The sequence below is a fragment of the Coregonus clupeaformis genome, chromosome 31 (assembly GCF_020615455.1).
Source record: "Coregonus clupeaformis isolate EN_2021a chromosome 31, ASM2061545v1, whole genome shotgun sequence".
Taxonomy (NCBI): domain Eukaryota; kingdom Metazoa; phylum Chordata; class Actinopteri; order Salmoniformes; family Salmonidae; genus Coregonus; species Coregonus clupeaformis.
Genome location: NC_059222.1, coordinates 20,070,719 through 20,091,150, shown reverse-complemented (window position 1 = coordinate 20,091,150; position 20,432 = coordinate 20,070,719). Strand labels below are relative to the sequence as shown.

At 44.4% G+C, this 20,432-nt stretch overlaps 1 protein-coding gene across 3 annotated transcripts in view; it reads left to right on the top strand.

The window, feature by feature from the left end:
- Nucleotides 1-18,075, top strand: part of LOC121547234 (mediator of RNA polymerase II transcription subunit 24-like) — a 39,499-nt gene extending 21,424 nt beyond the window's left edge. For all 3 annotated transcript variants that reach the window (XM_041858401.2, XM_041858400.2, XM_041858399.2), the window contains exons 21-26: nt 7,093-7,274; nt 12,692-12,785; nt 12,911-13,010; nt 17,048-17,128; nt 17,398-17,546; nt 17,755-18,075. In XM_041858401.2, the coding sequence (XP_041714335.1) occupies nt 7,093-7,274; nt 12,692-12,785; nt 12,911-13,010; nt 17,048-17,128; nt 17,398-17,546; nt 17,755-17,871 (723 nt within the window). In that variant the 3' untranslated portion in view covers nt 17,872-18,075. The remainder of the gene's footprint in view (nt 1-7,092; nt 7,275-12,691; nt 12,786-12,910; nt 13,011-17,047; nt 17,129-17,397; nt 17,547-17,754) is intronic.
- Nucleotides 18,076-20,432: the final 2,357 nt, after the last annotated feature.

Here is a 20,432-nt window from a genome sequence, read left to right as displayed (position 1 = left end):
CTGACCTGTTTGGAGAGCTCCTTGGTCTTCATGGTGCCGCTTGCTTGGTGGTGCCCCTTGCTTAGTGGTGTTGCAGACTCTGGGGCCTTTCAGAACAGGTGTATATATGCTGAGATCATGTGACACTTAGATTGCACACAGGTAGACTTTATTTAACTAAATATGTGACTTCTGAAGGTAATTTGTTGCACCATATCTTACTTAGGGGCTTCATAGCAAAGGGGGTGAAAACATACAGTGGGGAGAACAAGTATTTTATACACTGCCGATTTTGCAGGTTTTCCTACTTACAAAGCATGTAGAGGTCTGTAATTTTTTATCATAGGTACACTTCAACTCTGAGAGACGGAATCTAAAACAAAAATCCAGAAAATCACATTGTATGATTTTTAAGTAATTAATTTGCATTTTATTGCATGACATAAGTATTTGATACATCAGAAAAGCAGAACTTAATATTTGGTACAGAAACCTTTGTTTGCAATTACAGAGATCATACGTTTCCTGTAGGTCTTGACCAGGTTTGCACACACTGCAGCAGGGATTTTGGCCCACTCCTCCATACAGACCTTCTCCAGATCCTTCAGGTTTCGGGGCTGTCGCTGGGCAATACGGACTTTCAGCTCTCTCCAAAGATTTTCTGTTGGGTTCAGGTCTGGAGACTGGCTAGGCCACTCCAGGACCTTGAGATGCTTCTTACGGAGCCACTCCTTAGTTGCCCTGGCTGTGTGTTTCGGGTCGTTGTCATGCTGGAAGACCCAGCCACGACCCATCTTCAATGCTCTTACTGAGGGAAGGAGGTTGTTGGCCAAGATCTCGCGATACATGGCCCCATCCATCCTCCCCTCAATACGGTGCAGTCGTCCTGTCCCCTTTGCAGAAAAGCATCCCCAAAGAATGATGTTTCCACCTCCATGCTTCACGGTTGGGATGGTGTTCTTGGGGTTGTACTCATCCTTCTTCTTCCTCCAAACACGGCGAGTGGAGTTTAGACCAAAAAGCTATATTTTTGTCTCATCAGACCACATGACCTTCTCCCATTCCTCCTCTGGATCATCTAGATCACAGGTGTCGAACTCATTCCATGGAGGGCCGAGTTTCTGCAGGTTTTCGCTCCTCCCTTGTACTTGAATGATAAATTAAGGTCACTAATTAGTAAAGAACTCCCCTCACCTGGTTGTCTAGGTCTTAATTGAAAGGAAAAACCAATACCCGCAGACACTATGTGACGATCGTGACACACTAGGCCCTCCGTGGAATGAGTTTGACACCCCTGATCTAGATGTTCATTGGCAAACTTCAGACGGGCCTGGACATGCGCTGGCTTGAGCAGGGGGACCTTGCGTGCGCTGCAGGATTTTAATCCATGACGGCGTAGTGTGTTAGACTGTGGTCCCAGCTCTCTTCAGGTCATTGACCAGGTCCTGCCGTGTAGTTCTGGGCTGATCCCTCACCTTCCTCATGATCATTGATGCCCCACGAGGTGAGATCTTGCATGGAGCCCCAGACCGAGGGTGATTGACCGTCATCTTGAACTTCTTCCATTTTCTAATAATTGCGCCAACAGTTGTTGCCTTCTCACCAAGCTGCTTGCCTATTGTCCTGTAGCCCATCCCAGCCTTGTGCAGGTCTACAATTTTATCCCTGATGTCCTTACACAGCTCTCTGGTCTTGGCCATTGTGGAGAGGTTGGAGTCTGTTTGAGTGTGTGGACAGGTGTCTTTTATACAGGTAAAGAGTTCAAACAGGTGCAGTTAATACAGGTAATGAGTGGAGAACAGGAGGGCTTCTTAAAGAAAAACGAACAAGTCTGTGTGAGCCGGAATTCTTACTGGTTGGTAGGTGATCAAATACTTATGTCATGCAATAAAATGCAAATTAATTACTTAAAAATCATACAATGTGGTTTTCTGGATTTTTGTTTTAGATTCCGTCTCTCACAGTTGAAGTGTACCTATGATTAAAAATTACAGACCTCTACATGCTTTGTAAGTAGGAAAACCTGCAAAATCGGCAGTGTATCAAATACTTGTTCTCCCCACTGTATGCACGCACCACTTTTCCGTTATTAATTTTTTAGAATTTTTGGAAACAAGTTATTTTTTTAATTTCACTTCACCAATTTGGACTATTTTGTGTATGTCCATTACATGAAATCCAAATAAAAATATATTTAAATTACAGGTTGTAATGCAACAAAATTGAAAAAACGCCAAGGGGGATGAATACTTTTGCAAGGCACTGTACATTAAGTTATTAAGTATACTTTTTTTTATGTAACTAAGAAAAATCCCTGGGCTTGATGTTTTCAAAGAGTAAAACATCCATTTATTATTAAATGAAAATAAAATAGATATTTCTGAACATGTAGTGTGACTATCAAATGTTGTGTCTTAGGTCGTATCTCCTGTATTGTATGCACTGCAGCAGAAATGTCCTCTACTCTCCTTGCAGTAGTGGGACAGGGGTGTTCACTTCAGTCTATAGAGTAGGCTTGGTTGCTATCCAGACTTTCATATACCTGGATTTTAGCGGCATAGCACATAAAGGCCCTCTATTACCAGAATGCTAACAAAATTAGCACAAGCTAATAACGAAATCACATAGACGCTGTTAGCTAAATGCTAACGTGCAAAAACAAACTACATTTACATTTACGTCATTTAGCAGACGCTCTCATCCAGAGCGACTTACAAATTGGTGCATTCACCTTATAGCCAGTGGGATAACCACTTTACAATGTGGTTTTTGTTTTGTTTTTTGGGGGGGGGGTGGGTTGGGGTAAGGGAGGGGTAGAACGATTACTTTATCCTATCCCAGGTATTCCTTAAAGAGGTGGGGTTTCAAATGTCTCCGGAAGGTGGTGAGTGACTCCGCTGTCCTGGCGTCGTGAGGGAGCTTGTTCCACCATTGGGGTGCCAGAGCAGCGAACAGTTTTGACTGGGCTGAGCGGGAACTATGCTTCCGCAGAGGAAGGGGAGCCAGCAGGCCAGAGGTGGATGAACGCAATGCCCTCGTTTGGGTGTAGGGACTGATCAGAGCCTGAAGGTACGGAGGTGCCGTTCCCCTCACAGCTCCATAGGCAAGCACCATGGTCTTGTAACAGATGCGAGCTTCAACTGGAAGCCAGTGGAGTGTGCAGAGGAGGGGGGTGACGTGAGAGAACTTGGGAAGGTTGAACATCAGACGGGCTGCGGCATTCTGGATGAGTTGTAGGGGTTTAATGGCACAGGCAGGGAGCCCAGCCAACAGCGAGTTGCAGTAATCCAGACGGGAGATGACAAGTGCCTGGATTAGGACCTGTGCCGCTTCCTGTGTAAGGCAGGGTCGTACTCTCCGAATGTTGTAGAGCATGAACCTACAGGATCGGGTCACCGCCTTGATGTTAGCGGAGAACAACAGGGTGTTGTCCAGGGTCACGCCAAGGCTCTTCGCACTCTGGGAGGAGGACACAACGGAGTTGTCAACCGTGATGGCGAGATCATGGAACAGGCAGTCCTTCCCCGGGAGGAAGAGCAGCTCCGTCTTGCCAAGGTTCAGCTTGAGGTGGTGATCCGTCATCCATACTGATATGTCTGCCAGACATGCAGAGATGCGATTCACCACCTGGTTATCAGAAGGAGGAAAGGAGAAGATTAGTTGTGTGTCGTCAGCGTAGCAATGATAGGAGAGGCCATGTGAGGATATGACAGAGCCAAGTGACTTGGTGTATAGCGAGAATAGGAGAGGGCCTAGAACTGAGCCCTGGGGGACACCAGTGGTGAGAGCACGTGGTGCGGAGACAGATTCTCGCCACGCCACTTGGTAGGAGCGACCGGTCAGGTAGGACGCAATCCAAGAGTGAGCCGCGCCGGAGATGCCCAGCTCGGAGAGGGTGGAGAGGAGGATCTGATGGTTCACAGTATCAAAGGCAGCAGACAGGTCTAGAAGGACAAGAGCAGAGGAGAGAGAGTTAGCTTTAGCAGTGCGGAGAGCCTCCATGACACAGAGAAGAGCAGTCTCAGTTGAATGACCAGTCTTGAAACCTGACTGGTTTGGATCAAGAAGGTCATTCTGAGAGAGATAGCAAGAGAGTTGGCTAAAGACGGCACGCTCAATAGTTTTGGAGAGAAAAGAAAGAAGGGATACTGGTTTGTAGTTGTTGACATCAGAGGGATCGAGTGTCGGTTTTTTGAGAAGGGGTGCAACTCTCGCTCTCTTGAAGACGGAAGGGACATAGCCAGCGGTCAAGGATGAGTTGATCAGCGAGGTGAGGTAAGGGAGAAGGTCACCGGAGATGGTCTGGAGAAGAGAGGAGGGGATAGGGTCAAGCGGGCAGGTTGTTGGGCGGCCTGCCCGTCACAAGTCGCAAGATTTTATCTGGAGAGAGAGGGGAGAAAGAAGTCAAAGGATAGGGTAGGGCAGTGTGAGCAGGACCAGCAGTGTCATTTGACTTAACAAACGAGGATTGGATGTCGTCAACCTTCTTTTCAAAATGGTTGACGAAGTCATCCACAGAGAGGGGGGGGGAGGATTCAGCAGGGAGGAGAATGTGGCAAAGAGCTTCCTAGGGTTAGAGGCAGATGCTTGGAATTTAGAGTGGTAGAAAGTGGCCTTAGCAGCAGAAACAGATGAAGAAAATGTAGAGAGGAGGGAGTGAAAAGATGCCAGGTCCGCAGGGAGTCTAGTTTTCTTCCATTTCCGCTCAGCTGCCCGGAGCTCTGTTCTGTGAGCTCGCAATGAGTCATCAAGCCACGGAGCTGGAGGGGAGGACCGAGCCGGCCGGGAGGATAGGGGACATAGAGAGTCAAAGGCTGCAGAAAGGGAGGAGAGGAGGGTTGAGGAGGCAGAATCAGGAGATTGGAGGGAGAAGGATTGAGCAGAGGGAAGAGATGATAGGATGGAAGAGGAGAGAGTAGCGGGAGAGAGAGAGCGAAGGTTGCGACGGCACATTACCATCTGTGTAGGGGCAGAGTGAGTAGTGTTGGAGGAGAGCGAGAGAGAAAAGGATACAAAGTAGTGGTCGGAGACATGGAGGGGAGTTGCAGTGAGATTAGTAGAAGAACAGCATCTAGTAAAGATGAGGTCAAGCGTATTGCCTGCCTTGTGAGTAGGGGGGACGGTGAGAGGGTGAGGTCAAAAGAGGAGAGGAGTGGAAAGAAGGAGGCAGAGAGAAATGAGTCAAATGTAGACGTAGGGAGGTTGAAATCCCCCAGAACTGTGAGGGGTGAGCCATCCTCAGGAAAGGAACTTATCAAGGCGTCAAGCTCATTGATGAACTCTCCAAGGGAACCTGGAGGGCGATAGATGACAAGGATATTAAGCTTAAATGGGCTAGTGACTGTGACAGCATGGAATTCAAATGAGGAGATAGACAGATGGGTTAGGGGGAAAAATTGAGACTGTCCACTTGGGAGAGATGAGGATTCCTGTGCCACCACCCCGCTGACCAGATGCTCTCGGGTATGCGAGAACACATGGTCAGACGAGGAGAGAGCAGTAGGAGTAGCAGTGTTTTCAGTGGTAATCCATGTTTCCGTCAGCGCCAAGAAGTCGAGGGACTGGAGGGTAGCATAGGCTGGGATGAAGTCTGCCTTGTTGGCAGCAGAACGGCAGTTCCAGAGGCTGCCTGAGACCTGAACTCCAGGTGGGTGGTGCGTGCAGGGACCACCAGGTTAGAGAGGCAGCAGCCACGCGGTGTGAGGCGTTTGTGTAGCCTGTGCGGAGAGGAGAGAACAGGGATAGGCAGAGGCATAGTTGACAGGCTGCAGCAAATGGCTACAATAATGCAGAGGAGATCGGAATGAAATGAACTAAACATCTGGGAAAGGAGAGAGCGGGGCCTCCCTCAGCACAACTCCCAAATATAACTCTCCCAACTTCCACCTCAGAAACTAATTGCTAAGACAAGGTAAATCCAGCTCATAAAGTTATACAAGCATAGATTGTAGCTACCCAATGTCATTTTCTGTGATTGTGGACATTTACAAACAAAAGTGAACGAGAAATTGTGCAAATGAACAAAGTTGTAATGCATGCTTTTCTGAAGGAAGATCAGAGTGTGTACACAGAGCAGATGGGAGTAGAACAGAGGAAAAAACGCTAGTAGGAAACACAGGGAAAAAATGGCAGATATCTGATGGCAAAGATTTAGTACTGAATTGCATACAAGTGTAACTTCATCACCTTATGTGCGCCGCACAGCGTTGATAGATATAGAAGGCTATGGACTCTCAAACTCGCTTTCTCCCTTTGCTATTTACAAACAAACATGTGACTGGCTCAACTGTTCTAGGGAACTACGGTAAGTTTCATAATTTAAACTAATGTGACAGGTGAAATGAAGTACGCAATCTGCTTAACTCCTAAGGTATTGCACAAGTTGACTGCAGGTAATAACTTAAAGTAACTACAAGTATAACAATTTATTGAAAAACTTCAAATAAATAGTTTTGATGGTATTTACAGTATTGAAAAACTATCCCGTGGCTTTTTCCAAATATCCTGGTATACGATATACCGCCCAAGCCTACTATAGAGCCTGGCCCCTCTCCCCTGGGCCCCTCACCGGTCCAGACCGATGAGTAAGCGGCTCCTCATCTTCTTTCTGGCTCTCGTTCTTCAGGTCAGCAAACAGCTGGAAGAAATAATGCAGGTCCATGTTCATCTGGAGCATGTTGGCACTCATTAGGTTGATGATGGACAGGCAGCGCTCCCAGAAGATGTCCCTGGAGCTCTCCACCAGGAAGGGTCTCAGTGGGTAGGAGGTCTCGTTGCCCATGTAGGAGCAGGTCAGGTAGAGGCAGGTGATCACCACAGCCTGCAGCTGGTGCTCTGTGGCTGCCTCGGAGGAGACCACCTTGCGACACAGCATGTAGACAAACACCACGTTGGCTGGGCTGAGGATGTTCTGATTCCCCCAATCGTGGTCGAGCAGGAAGCGGTCCACGCTCTGCAGCCACAGCCCTAGGTCGTTGGGGACAGGTTCAGTAGCCGGTAGCAGTGACGACACAGGAACTCACCAAGGAAGCGCAGCAGCTCGCTGGTGGAGTATGGAGGGTATAAGGTGTGTATCAATCCATTCCTCATTCCTAATTTCTATGTGTGACTCAGGAGCTGCTGAAGGAGACTCGCCAGGAGTGGGCCAACCGGGTGGTGGAGCTGCTCTACAGCATCTTCTGCCTGGACACCCAGCAGATCACTCTCACCCTGCTGGGCCACATCCTGCCCAACCTGCTCACAGACTCGGCCCACTGGCACAGCCTGGCAGACCCGCCCGGCAAGGCCTTGGCTAAGTAAGACTGAGTCCTCCTAGTGTATGCTCTCGGGTTCTCAGTGACAATGTTATGTCTTTCCCATGTGCTAGCTAGCTAAATCATAGGGACTGTATATTGCTAGCTACCTGGCTTAATAGGTGACTGTAGGGGCCAGTTTTCAGAACACAGATTAAGCCTAGTCCTGAAAAGGGCAGTGAGTCAGTGGTTCCTGCGCCACATGCAATTTGCTTTGGAGATGTTGAAAGACTGTTTTGATATTTCTATATGATCAATCCATAAATAATCTAGACCTACATTCAACAGTATCTCTTGTGCATTTGACACTGATTTCACATGTCTATTTCACATGATATGCCTATATACTTATAACCACTACGCTAATAAATAATCACATTTTTCTTTCTATTATTTAATTAACCTACAGTGAGGGAAAAACGTATTTGATCCCCTGCTGATTTTGTACGTTTGCCCACTGACAAAGACATGATCAGTCTATAATTTTAATGGTAGGTTTATTTGAACAGTGAGAGACAGAATAACAACAAAAAAATGTTAGCAATTGATTTGCATTTTAATGAGGGGAAATAAGTATTTGACCCCTCTGCAAAACATGACTTAGTACTTTGTGGCAAAACCCTTGTTGGCAATCAGAGGTTAGACGTTTCTTGTAGTTGGCCACCAGGTTTGCACACATCTCAGGAGGGATTTTGTCCCACTCCTCTTTGCAGATCTTCTCCAAGTCATTAAGGTTTCGAGGCTGACGTTTGGCAACTCGAACCATCAGCTCCCTCCACAGATTTTCTATGGGATTAAGGTCTGGAGACTGGCTAGGCCACTCCAGGACCTTAATGTGCTTCTTCTTGAGCCACTCCTTTGTTGCCTTGGCTGTGTGTTTTGGGTCATTGTCATGCTAGAATACCCATCCACGACCCCAAGATTTGACGGTACATGGCCCCGTCCATCGTCCCTTTGATGCGGTGAAGTTATCCTGTCCCCTTAGCAGAAAAACACCCCCAAAGCATAATGTTTCCACCTCCATGTTTGACGGTGGGGATGGTGTTCTTGGGGTCATAGGCAGCATTCCTCCTCCAAACACGTTGAGTTGATGCCAAAGAGCTCGATTTTGGTCTCATCTGACCACAACACTTTCACCCAGTTCTCCTCTGAATCATTCAGATGTTCATTGGCAAACTTCAGACGGGCCTGTATATGTGCTTTCTTGAGCAGGGGGACCTTGCGGGCGCTGCAGGATTTCAGTCCTTCACGGCGTAGTGTGTTACCAATTGTTTTCTTGGTGACTATGGTCCCAGCTGCCTTGAGATCATTGACAAGATCCTCCCGTGTAGTTCTGGGCTGATTCCTCACCGTTCTCATGATCATTGCAACTCTACGAGGTGAGATCTTGCATGGAGCCCCAGGCCGAATAATCACGCCAACTGTTGTCACCTTCTCACCAAGCTGCTTGCCGATGGTCTTGTAGCCCATTCCAGCCTTGTGTAGGTCTACAATCTTGTCCCTGACATCCTTGGAGACCTCTTTTGGTCTTGGCCATGGTGGAGAGTTTGGAATCTGGTTAATTTATTGCTTCTGTGGACAGGTGTCTTTTATACAGGTAACAAACTGAGATTAGGAGCACTCCCTTTAAGAGTGTGTTCCTAATCTCAGCTCGTTACCTGTATAAAAGACACCTAGGAGCCAGAAATCTTTCTGATTGAGAGGGGGTCAAATACTTATTTCCCTCATTAAAATGCAAATCAATTTATAACATTTTTGACATGCGTTTTTCTGGATTTTTTTGTTATTCTGTCTCTCACTGTTCAAATAAACCTACCATTAAAATTATAGACTGATCATTGCTTTGTCAGTGGGCAAATGTACAAAATCTGCAGGGGATCAAATACTTTTTTCCCCTCCCTCAACATCTTGGTATTTCAAAAAGATGCCTAAATTGGCCATGCCAATAAGTTAAGCAATTGAAGGCATCTAGGGCCTATGTTAACGTTGATTGTGTTCGATTAAAATTATAGACCTTTCAAATGTTTTATGCAACATTATCAGCAAGTGACTTGATGCCAACTGTGCCAAAGCGATTTAGTTTTTTTTTTTTATATGCATGCCAACATATTAGGCAACAGGTGAAAATGATTTCAAACGTTTTACCATTGCAACATTTGATGTACAGTCACATTCACCATGGTTGTATGAAGCGTGCTATAGAGTTCACAGCTGGCGATGCCTCATTGCGATTTGGTTATTCCCCATCATGTGCAACAATGTCAGTGAGCGTCATCACTATCTTTCCTTTGTGGTACCTCGAACTGTTGTGATTACCAGCTGAGAAACTTTTATGAATTGATTTTACTCCTGGCTCAGTTTGTCTGAGCAGTGCCTTAAAGGTCCAATGCAGCCGTTTTTATCTCAATATCAAATCATTTCTGGGTAAAATTTCAAGTAGCAGATAATGGTCCCTAACAGATATTAATGTAGTTGGTGGTGTATATTAACTAATATACATGTCATTGGTTCAAATTGGAGTATTTGTTAGTTTACAATTTATGCTCCCCGCATATAAAAACCACGAAGACTGCCGGAAAGCCCCGAACGCAAGATTGTAATATCTTTGACTCACACGGTGGAGGAACATATTGCCTGTAGCCTACTTTTTAGTATGGAAAACGGCTGTGAGGATTTTTGTACAATATTCACAACATATTGACATAACTATAGAATACAAATCTAATTTAATCAATTACTTGTGGAAATACGTATTTGAGTAACCATTAGAAAGCCAGCAGCAGATGAAACAAAGTAAATTCTCTCCTCTCCCTCTCCCCGGTTTTAGCTTGTGGTTATCACCATCTAGCTGGCTAGGTTTAGGATATTTACTAGCCCATACCAGTAACAAACTTAGCTATGTTATCGACATATGGCAGTACACAAACAAAATCAAGCTCACTTACTTTGCCAGCTAGAAAGAAATAGCCATAAATTCATTCAGAAACAACTGACAACGTTGATCCAAAAATAAACTTTCCCAATGAGCAAAATCCACAATGTACCCCTCCAAAGAAAACATGGCTATGGAGCTTCTCCAAAATGCCACCAGATCCGCGATCGGATCCATGGCCGACGTGTCACATTTCAGTGTAGCCCGCACTCGGTAGGCTGTATATAAAACTCCTGAGCCACAGAATGGCTGAATTACTGCAATGTGCAGCCCCCACAAACACCTTGAAAACATGCTATGTTTCCATTAATTGTCCAGTGATTTTTTTGTTGTTGACATTTAGAAAGTTTGCATAGAAAATAGATTCGACAATTGCCTGCAAGGGTGCTTTTCCATTTAACTATCTTGTGTTGATGAAAACAGCTGGACGTAATGACGTCACACTTACAAAAATAAACGTTTTCACAAAAACCTAGTGTCAAATACAATTTTGGTCATTGAAGTGTTTCCATGACCCATTTAGGCAAATTAATAAATTTCCGACAGCCTGTATGCAATCCCACCTATCTGTTTCATGTCTCAGGTAGCCTGCGAAAGCCAGCATGGATAAAGAGCAATAATTGACTAATATTTGCCATAATTCTCATGTGCCAACGTATCGCCATGGTCCGTGCCATGGTGAAACTTGCACTCCTGTAAATCTGATATAATTTGATGGTGAAACTTGCCAGCCAACCAGAAAAGCAAGGCAAGCAATTCAGCCAATTCTTGAAAGTCAGGAAAATACTTTTCCTGCAGAGAAACATTATTTTTAGTTGAATATTTTTTATTTTGCAAGACACAGGCATTTAGAATGAATTGAATGAAAGCGGAGCTTTATAGTTACGCGGTGACATCACGTGTCCCACGTTCCTTCAAAATGATTAGGCAATCATCATTTATTTGAAAATCACAGATTCCATTTGTTGCAATAAAGTTTGACAGCAGAAAAATCCACCCCTGTCGAATGGATACACATTTTGCCGATCTTTAGAAAATGTCTCCTATATCTGCCATTTCCATTACACGTCGCAATGATTTTCTTTCCGACATTGCTTTTGTTGAATAAACCTGGGTCAATGGAAACCTGCCTAGTGACCTCCATCGCGGCCAAAACTACTCTTTCCCATAGGCTTGTACTGTCTATAGTATGACCGCACCAGCAGTTAGCTACCAACAGCTGGCAGACATGTTTACATTTGGTGAGTTTTATCAGTGTTATTTAGATGGAAGACGTGAGCTAAATGCACTATAGCTTGCTAAAATTAGCATAGAGATAGCAAGCGAGCTCTTTCAATTACCCGGTTCACTTCCATGCTCACTGAAGCCCGTGATAATGCTCGGTCTCTGATGGTGCTGCTGGTTGTTTGAGATGCTTTAGAAGCCACATTTATGGTTTGGACAGCATCCACTTTGAGAAGCAACTTCTTGCTGAAGCTCTCCTTTGATTGTTGATAGCTGTGGAAGTTCTCAAGGATGAAATGTGCCCCGCAGATTGACGAGTAGACGCCCAATTCGCCCGCCTCATTCTCACGAATGTATCCCACTTTTTACAAAGTTTTTCATTTGTGTGACGCTGTCGGCGGGGTGTTATGGGATTGTTTCCGAAGTTAGAGCTGATTTTGGAGAACCTCAAACCCAACTTTTAGAACAACATAATATAACAATTGATTGTCATTTGAGAATGTTTTCTTGGGGTGTTCTAAGTTACTATTATATGCGTTTCTGGCATTGAGAAATAGGTGCTATACTCCCTTTAAGTCCTTACTGTGATTTGTTTTAAATAAAAATGGTCAAAAAGAAACAAAAATAGCTTCTTAGCAAAGAGCAATTTCTCAAGCAAAAATTTAGCTAGGACTATCTCGGAGTGGTCTGAGTGGGGAGGGGAAAACTGAAAACTAGCTGTTATTGGCAGAGAGGTTTGGAACTCTCTTTCTTATTGGTTTATTAACTAATTTACCGCCTGGTGATGTCTCCAGGCAGGCCAAAACTCCATCCCACCAAAACAGGCAAAAATGTCAGGCGGCCTTTTCAAACAGCTCTTAAACTAAAAGGGCATTATCCTGATTTTCACAGTATTATTCCAACCTCATATTATGGAAATATATAGAAAACACAGGAAAATCATGTTTTTGACTGAATTAATACCTACTGAGCTGGGAGTTTTTTGTTATTGTCTTAAAACAGATTTTAACAGTATTCCTAGGACCTTTTCTGAGACGCTTTGTGGATACTTCTCCAGGACTAGGCTTCATCTTTGCCTTGGAAGCTGGCCCTAGTTATACATCTTCCCTGTACAGTATATATGTAATGAATTACTGAATAAATAGGTTTTTCCTGAATCTTATTTTAACAAATGTATTCCTCTTCTCTGCATCTTTACAGTTTTGGTTTTGGCTGTGTTCCATTGTTGATGTCCAGTTGACAGTCTTGTCCTCTTGTTCTCCAGGCTGTCTGTATGGTGTGCTCTCAGCTCCTTCTCCACTCACCACAAAGGCCAGGCCTCAGCTCGACAACGCAAGAGGCAGCGGGAGGATATTGAGGTAACAACACAGACAAACAAATCAATTTATTTAAAGTGCATTTAATAAAGTCACAACACACTATATTGTCATGTTTCCCCAGTGCTATGGGTAATGTAGTCTAACATGCCTCTCGTTAACCCCAGGACTACAGTAGCTTGTTCCCTCTGGACGACACGCAGCCCTCCAAGCTCATGCGTCTGCTCAGCTCCAACGAGGACGAGCCGGTGGTCCTTTCTAGTCCAGGTCAGTTTGCTGTTCTCTGGTGTCAAAGAAAGTACATCAGCGGCAGGTTCAGTGAGCAAACTTTTTGAATGTTGCAAATAAAACATTTATGAATAGAGCTGATATGGTTCCTTATTCTACATGTCAGAGAGGCATGTTTGTTCCCAGCATCATATATTTCTATCTGAAATGTTCCACAACTTCGTGCCTGCTGAATGCAGCCCTGCATACATATAAAGATAATAGGTGATGGTATTATTGTTATATTCTGCTCAATGCAGGAGAGCGCAAGTTTCAAAAGTCTCTTTGTGACGTTGTGAATATACTGTGTCTTTTCATGTGACATCCCCATTTCCTTAGGGGATGAATGCCTTCACCCAGATTCCATGAAGGTTTTTAAGACAGAGTAAGGTTATGAACCCCCGTCAAAAGCAAGTAGACAAGTTCTCTCAACCAAATGACAGGCATACGCAAATGAGCTTGCGTCTGAGCCTTCCAAGCGTTGTAAGACTTTTGTAAAATACTGTCTTCGGAACCTCACTTTGTCAGCAAGTTGACTGTTGCACGGCTCATGGTTCATCAAAGCTTTTGTTATTTTGTAATAATTCAGTGCTCAACAATAACAACCGTTTTTCATGTCGAAAGAAAAAGGGTGACTTTTTTCCCCTGATGTCACTAGGGTGATTATGACATTAGTAAAAACACCACTAGTGTAAGCGTAATTAAACTAATTAGTGTCAGGTAGAAACCCAATGTGCAAAAAGGGGGTGTAGAGGGACATTTTGGGCAAACACACACTTTAAGAGTAGTGGAGGGAAAAAAGTAATTTAGAAACTTGTCTTGACTTGAAATAGGAGGGAGTGTCCTTAAAGACTCACTCCAGTGATAAGCATTTCACCAGTCCTTTTTATGGGAATGGCGCCGGAGGAGATGGCTGCCGTTTTGCGGGCTCCTAACCAATTGTGCAATTGTGTGTGTGTGTGTTTTCGCATTATTTGTAACTTATTTTGTACATAATGTTTCTGCCGCCGTCTCTTTATGACCGAAAAGAGCTTCTGGATATCAGGACTGAGATTACTCACCTTGTACTGGACGAAGATTGTTTCTTTAACGAGTCGGACGCAAAGGATTTACTTCAGACACCCGACAAGGCCCAAATCGCCGTCATTCGCAGGAGAAAGAGACTGAGATATCAGGGACGTAGGTCGGGGTGCCTTGTCAGGATCCAACGGCGAGTGGGTAATCTGCCTCTACCATCAGTCATGATAAGCTGTAGACCACACTATTTACCTAGAGAGTTTTCATCAATATTTTTCGTAGCTGTCTATTTACCACCACAAACCGATGCTGGCACTAAGACCGCACTCAATGAGCTGTATAAGGCCATAAGCAAACAGGAAAACACTCATCCAGAGGCGGCGCTCCCATTGGCCGGGGACTTTAATGCATGGAAACTTAAATCCATTTTACCTCATTTCTGTGCAGCCAGAGAATTCTAGACCACCTTTACTCCACACTAGAGATGTGTACAAAGCTCTCCCTCGCCCTCCATTTGGCAAATCTGACCATAATTCTATCCTCCTGATTCCTGCTTACAAGCAAAAACTAAAGCAGGAAGCACTGTCAATAAAGAAGTGGTCAGATGACGCAGATGCTAAGCTACAGGTCTGTTTTGCTGGCACAGACTGCAATATGTTCCGGGATTCTTCCGATGGCATTGAGGAGTACACCACATCAGTCACTGGCTTCATCAATAAGTGCATTGATGATGTTGTCCCCACAGTGACCATACGTACATACTCCAACCAGAAGCCATGGATTACAGGCAACATCCGCACTGAGCTAAAGGCTAGAGATGCCGCTTTCAAGGAGCGGGACTCTAACCCGGACGCTTATAAGAAATCCCACTATAACCTCCGACGAACCATCAAACAGGCAAAGCGTCAATACAGGGCTAAGATTGAATCGTACTACTCCGGCTCCGATCCTCGTCGGATGTGGCAGGGCTTGCAAACTATTACAGACTACAAAGGGAAGCACAGCCGCGAGCTGCCCAGTGACACGAGCCTACCAGACGAGCTAAATTACATCTATGCTCGCTTCGAGGCAAGCAACACTGAAGCATGCATGAGAGCATCAGCTGTACCTGACTGAGTCTGTAATACCAACATGTTTCAAGCAGACCACCAATAGTCCCTGTGCCCAAGAACACTTAAGGTAACCTGCCTAAATGACTACAGACCCGTAGCAGTCACATCTGTAGCCATGTGAGTGTAGCTTTGAAAGGCTGGTCATGGCTTACATCAACACCATTTTCCCAGAAACCCTAGACCCACTCCAATTTGCATACCGCCCCAACAGATCCACAGATAATGCAAACTCTATTGCACTCCACACTGCCCTTTCCCACCTGGACAAAAGGAACACCTACGTGAGAATGCTATTCATTGACTACAGCTCAGCGTTCAACACCATAGTGCCCTCAAAGCTCATCACTAAGATAAGGACCCTGGGACGACACAACAGTGGTAGGCCTGATCAACGACGAGACAGCCTATAGGGAGGAGGTCAGAGACCTGGCCGTGTGGTGCCAGGATAACAACCTCTCCATCAACGTGATCAAGACAAAGGAGATGATTGTGGACTACAGGAAAAGGAGGACCGAGCACGCCCCCATTCTCATCGACAGGGTTGTAGTGGAGCAGGTTGAGAGCTTGAAGTTCCTTGGTGTCAACATCGCCAACAAACTATCATGGTCCAAACACACCAAGACAGTCGTGAAGAGGGCACGACAAAGCCTATTCCCCCTCAGGAGACTGAAAAGATTTGGCATGGGTCCTCAGATCCTCAGAAGGTTCTACAGCTGCACCATCGAGAGCATCCTGACTGGTTGCATCGCTGCCTGGTATGGCAACTGCTCGGCCTCCGACCGCAAGGCACTACAGAGGGTAGTGCGTACGGCCCAGTACATCACTGGGGCCAAGCTTCCTGCCATCCAGGACCTCTATACCAGGCGGTGTCAGAGGAAGGCCCTAAAAATTGTCAGACTCCAGCCACCCTAGTTATAGACTGTTCTCTCTGCTACCGCATGGCAGCTTCTACCCCCAAGCCATAAGTCTCCTGAACAGCTAATCAAATGGTTACCCGGACTATTTGCATTGTCGATCCCCCCCCACGTTGCTCTGTTTATTATCTATGCATAGTCACTTTAACTCTACCTACATGTACATATTACCTCAATTACCTCGACTAACCTGTGCCCCCGCACATTGACTCTGTACCGGGACCCCCTGTATATAGCCTCGCTACTGTTATTTTACTGCTGCTCTTTAATTATTTGTTATTTGATACTTATTTATTTTTTACTTATCTATTTTTTACTTAACCAATAATGCAGTTTAAAGAAAAATAAGTGTTAAGGGCTTGTAAGTAAGCATTTCACTGAAGGTCTACACCTGTTGTATTCGGCGCATGTGACAAATAACATTTGATTGTATTTTTACCCTTCATTTCTGACACCAGTCCTTTTTACCCTTCATCTCTGACACCAGTCCTTTTTACCCTTCATTTCTGACACCAGGCCTTTTTAAGCCTTCATTTCTGACACCAGGCCTTTTTTTACCCTTCATTTCTGACACCAGTCCTTTTTTACCCTTCATTTCTGACACAAGTCCTTTTTTACCCTTCATTTCTGACACCAGTCCTTTTTTATCCTTCATTTCTGACACCTAAGCCTTTTTAACCCTTCATTTCTGACACCAGGCCTTTCCTTTGAAATCCATTAAGGGAAGTGGACCAGTGCCAACTTAGAGCAGAAGGTTATAGAATTGAGACGTAAGGAGAGTTTCTTTGAATAAGGACGTTATGTCAGAGCAGTGACGTATTGATACATTGACAAAACTTCCATATGGGGTCTTTAACCTTGCCTGCCTATGAACCACAATAACCCCCTACTCTCTTGACTTTGCTATTGAAGACCCTTTCCCTTTCTCCTTTCCTGTTGATTGTCACTATAATGACCTTTGATCTTTGCCTTGGCTCCTGTGGTTGTGTTGTAGGTGACCGGTCCATGTCCACCTCCCTGTCGGCCTCCCAGCTCCACACGGTCAACATGAGGGACCCTCTTAACCGCGTCCTAGGTTAGAACAACGCACCTGTCTCAAACCTTTAGCACCTAGCAGGCATCATGGCTTACCAGGGCATGTTCTCCTACTAAGCGATTGACAGTTTGCCCCCTTGCTTTTGATATTTTCAAAATGTACAATGTGCCTTTATGTTGTATTGCTTGTCATAATGATCATTTTACGATTTCATTCTACCTCCTATGTTTAATTAAAAAAACGCTTAGTAAATCTGTCCCCTAGTTGACCGCTCGCTTACATCCGCCATGCTTTCTCTTCCTGTGAAGCCAACCTCTTCCTGCTGATCTCGTCCATCCTGGGCTCGAAGACGGCAGGGCCACACACCCAGTTTGTGCAGAGCTTCATGGAGGAGTGTGTGGAGTGTCTGGAGCAGGGCAGCCGCGGAAGCATTCTGCAGTTCATGCCTTTCACCATGGTGAGTGGTGGGAGGAAAGCTAGGGTTAACCATGTGATAGCAGTTGGTTGTTAGTGATTAACAACTTTTGATAGGAATTGTGACCTCTGGCATTAGATATTTACTTACTGCCATGATGGGTTTTAGAGTGGTGTTGAAGAATGTGGAGAATGCCACAGCTGTTCATGTGTGTCTGTCTGTTTGCGTGTGTCTGTGTGTCTGCCCCCAGGTCTCAGAGCTGGTGAAGCTTCCTGCGCTGGCCAAGCCCAAGGTGGTCTTGGGCATCACTGACCTGACTCTGCCCCTGGGGAGGAGGGTGGCAGCCAAGGCCATCTCAGCCTTATAAACCCCTGATGGTGCCCACTGCCCGGGCATCAGCTCACCCACCGCCGCCTTCTCCATGGATTCTATTCTCCCAGTCACTCAGGGCCGAACCCAACTTCCACTTAAATCAAATTTTCATGTAGTCTCACGTTACATTTTACATTTTAGTCATTTAGCAGACGCTCTTATCCAGAGCGACTTAGTGAGTGCATACATTTTTCATACTGGCCCTCCGTGGGAATCGAACCCCGAAGTTCATGCGCCATGCTCTACCAACTGAGCTACAGGAGGCCACATTGACATCGATGCATGACTAAGTGAAAATTAGACTAAAGTGGAAGTAAGGATTTGCTCCTCAAAGCTTGGCCCCTCATAGACGGAACATGCTATCGTAGTTTCATCACCTTGGCATGGAAATGCCAGTTTCACCATACTCTTGAGTTGGTGACCAAATAGTTGTGTTATTAAACCATGGTTGCATCCATCATTCATTCGAAGATAGTTTGTCTTTCATTTTGATCTCAATGGTTGCTATATCGGTGAAAACATAATTTGTACACTTTTGTATTGCTCCCCTGGCATCCTATCGATAAAATGTACATAATGTTTTTTTTTTTATAATAAAGAATCATGAAAATGTAATTACTTTTGTATTTAGATATTTTCCAGGGATGTTCTTTATGCTGATATTTTTCAGAACTCTAATATTTTCACTTAAACACAGTTGAATATAAGTTAATTGACCTTCAGCACTTCTTGTAAGAGAAAAATAGGTTACCTGTAACATTGTTTACAGTGACGTCCTGCCTTGACTGGCTTTGAATTTTGTCCTAAAAAATATGGCTAGTGAATGTCACAATCCCATGACAGATGATCACATGACATTATGTAAATCTCGAAATAAACACTGTTTGAGACATATAGGGCCTTATTCATTAGGGCACAACATAGCAAAATGTTTTATAATGGAAAATCAAAACTATTGTTTCTTATTGGTCAGATTTAGGTAATCCCTCCCTGTTTTAGTCTGTTTTCTTCCCGTTTGGTGCATAGTGAACACGACCCAGCGAAAGACCACAGTGACCATAATAATCCCACATTGCAGAAGATGCTTACTCACTGTGTTGAATAATCCTGAACTTCCTCTGTAGCCGGTCAACTAAGCATCTAGACACAAGGCTTTTAACGAACTACTGCTTTTACTAGACAGCCCCTGTCCTACTTTCCCATGGCAAATGCAAAAAAGGGAGCGTCGCAACAGAGGACAGAGGATTTTTATGCGCTTCAGTGGTCCTGTTCTGTGAGATTGTCTGGCCTACCACTTCGCTGCTGAGCCGTTGTTGGTCCTAGACGTTCTCTTCACTATAACAGCACTTACAGTTTACCGGGGCAGCTCTATCAGGGCAGAAATTTGACGAACTGACTTGATGGAAAGGTGGCATCCTATGACAGTGCCACGTTGAAAGTCACTGAGGTCTTCAGTACGGGCCATTCTGCCAATGTTTGTCTATGGAGATTGCATGGCTGTATGCTCAATTTTATACACTTGTTAGCAACGGGTGTGGCTGAAATAGCCGAATCCACAAGTTTGAAAGGGTGTCTACATACTTTTGTATGTATCTAAAACAGTTACATCATTAGATCCCCACTGACTTTTAAAAAATAAAGAGTTTAGGGCTTCTTACTCCATAAATACAAAATGAAAGTTAGCTCAGGCTCCAATATCCATTCAGTTCAGTAGGAGTAGTGGGTGGACATGGGTTGGAATAATATTTGGTGTGAGCTAATGCATTGCACGTGACAAAATAAAATGTACCAATATTCCTTAGATGAAGGACAACATACAGTATGAAATTGCACTTCCCTGTGGTTATCAGATACGTGTGTGGAATTGTCACTATAAAAATCATTTTTCATCTAACTTATGAAATACACATGGTGGCTTCATGGAATGCATTTGATATATCAAAATATTTTTTCAAAATACATCACAATTAAATATCAAACAATAACTTAATAAATATTAATATTACATTGTAAAGCTGGTAATTACTCAAGAATACCCCCCAAAAAACGTTCTCAATGCCACATTAGGAAAAAAGTTTATAACAGCTCACAAAGCTTACAGGGGAATTATTGAGTAGACTTAACTGAAATGTGCAATAAAAAAGCTTTTAAATAACATTTTTAAAGCATTTATATAAATAAACATACAATCATAAATAGACAAAATAATAAATAAATATACATCACCATAAAAACATAGCAATTAGTAAGTTTTGGATCAATACCAAAAACTATAAAGACATAGGCTACAGTCCAGCATCATCCCTCTCACCATTGGCTTGGGCTATGTTTCTTAAACTGCAGACTATGCCCTGGTCATAGCTTTGGAGCTGCACCAGGCTCAGGTGTGTGGCTACCTGGACATCATAGTCCCCGTTGAAACAAGAGGCCAGGCTTGTGGCTGTGGGCTGCTTGGACCGCTTTCAGCATCTGAGATACAAAGAACACTTCAATCATCATTTATGTCTGAACAGTGTTTGAATCGAATGGATTTTATAATGCAATGTGTGTGTGTGT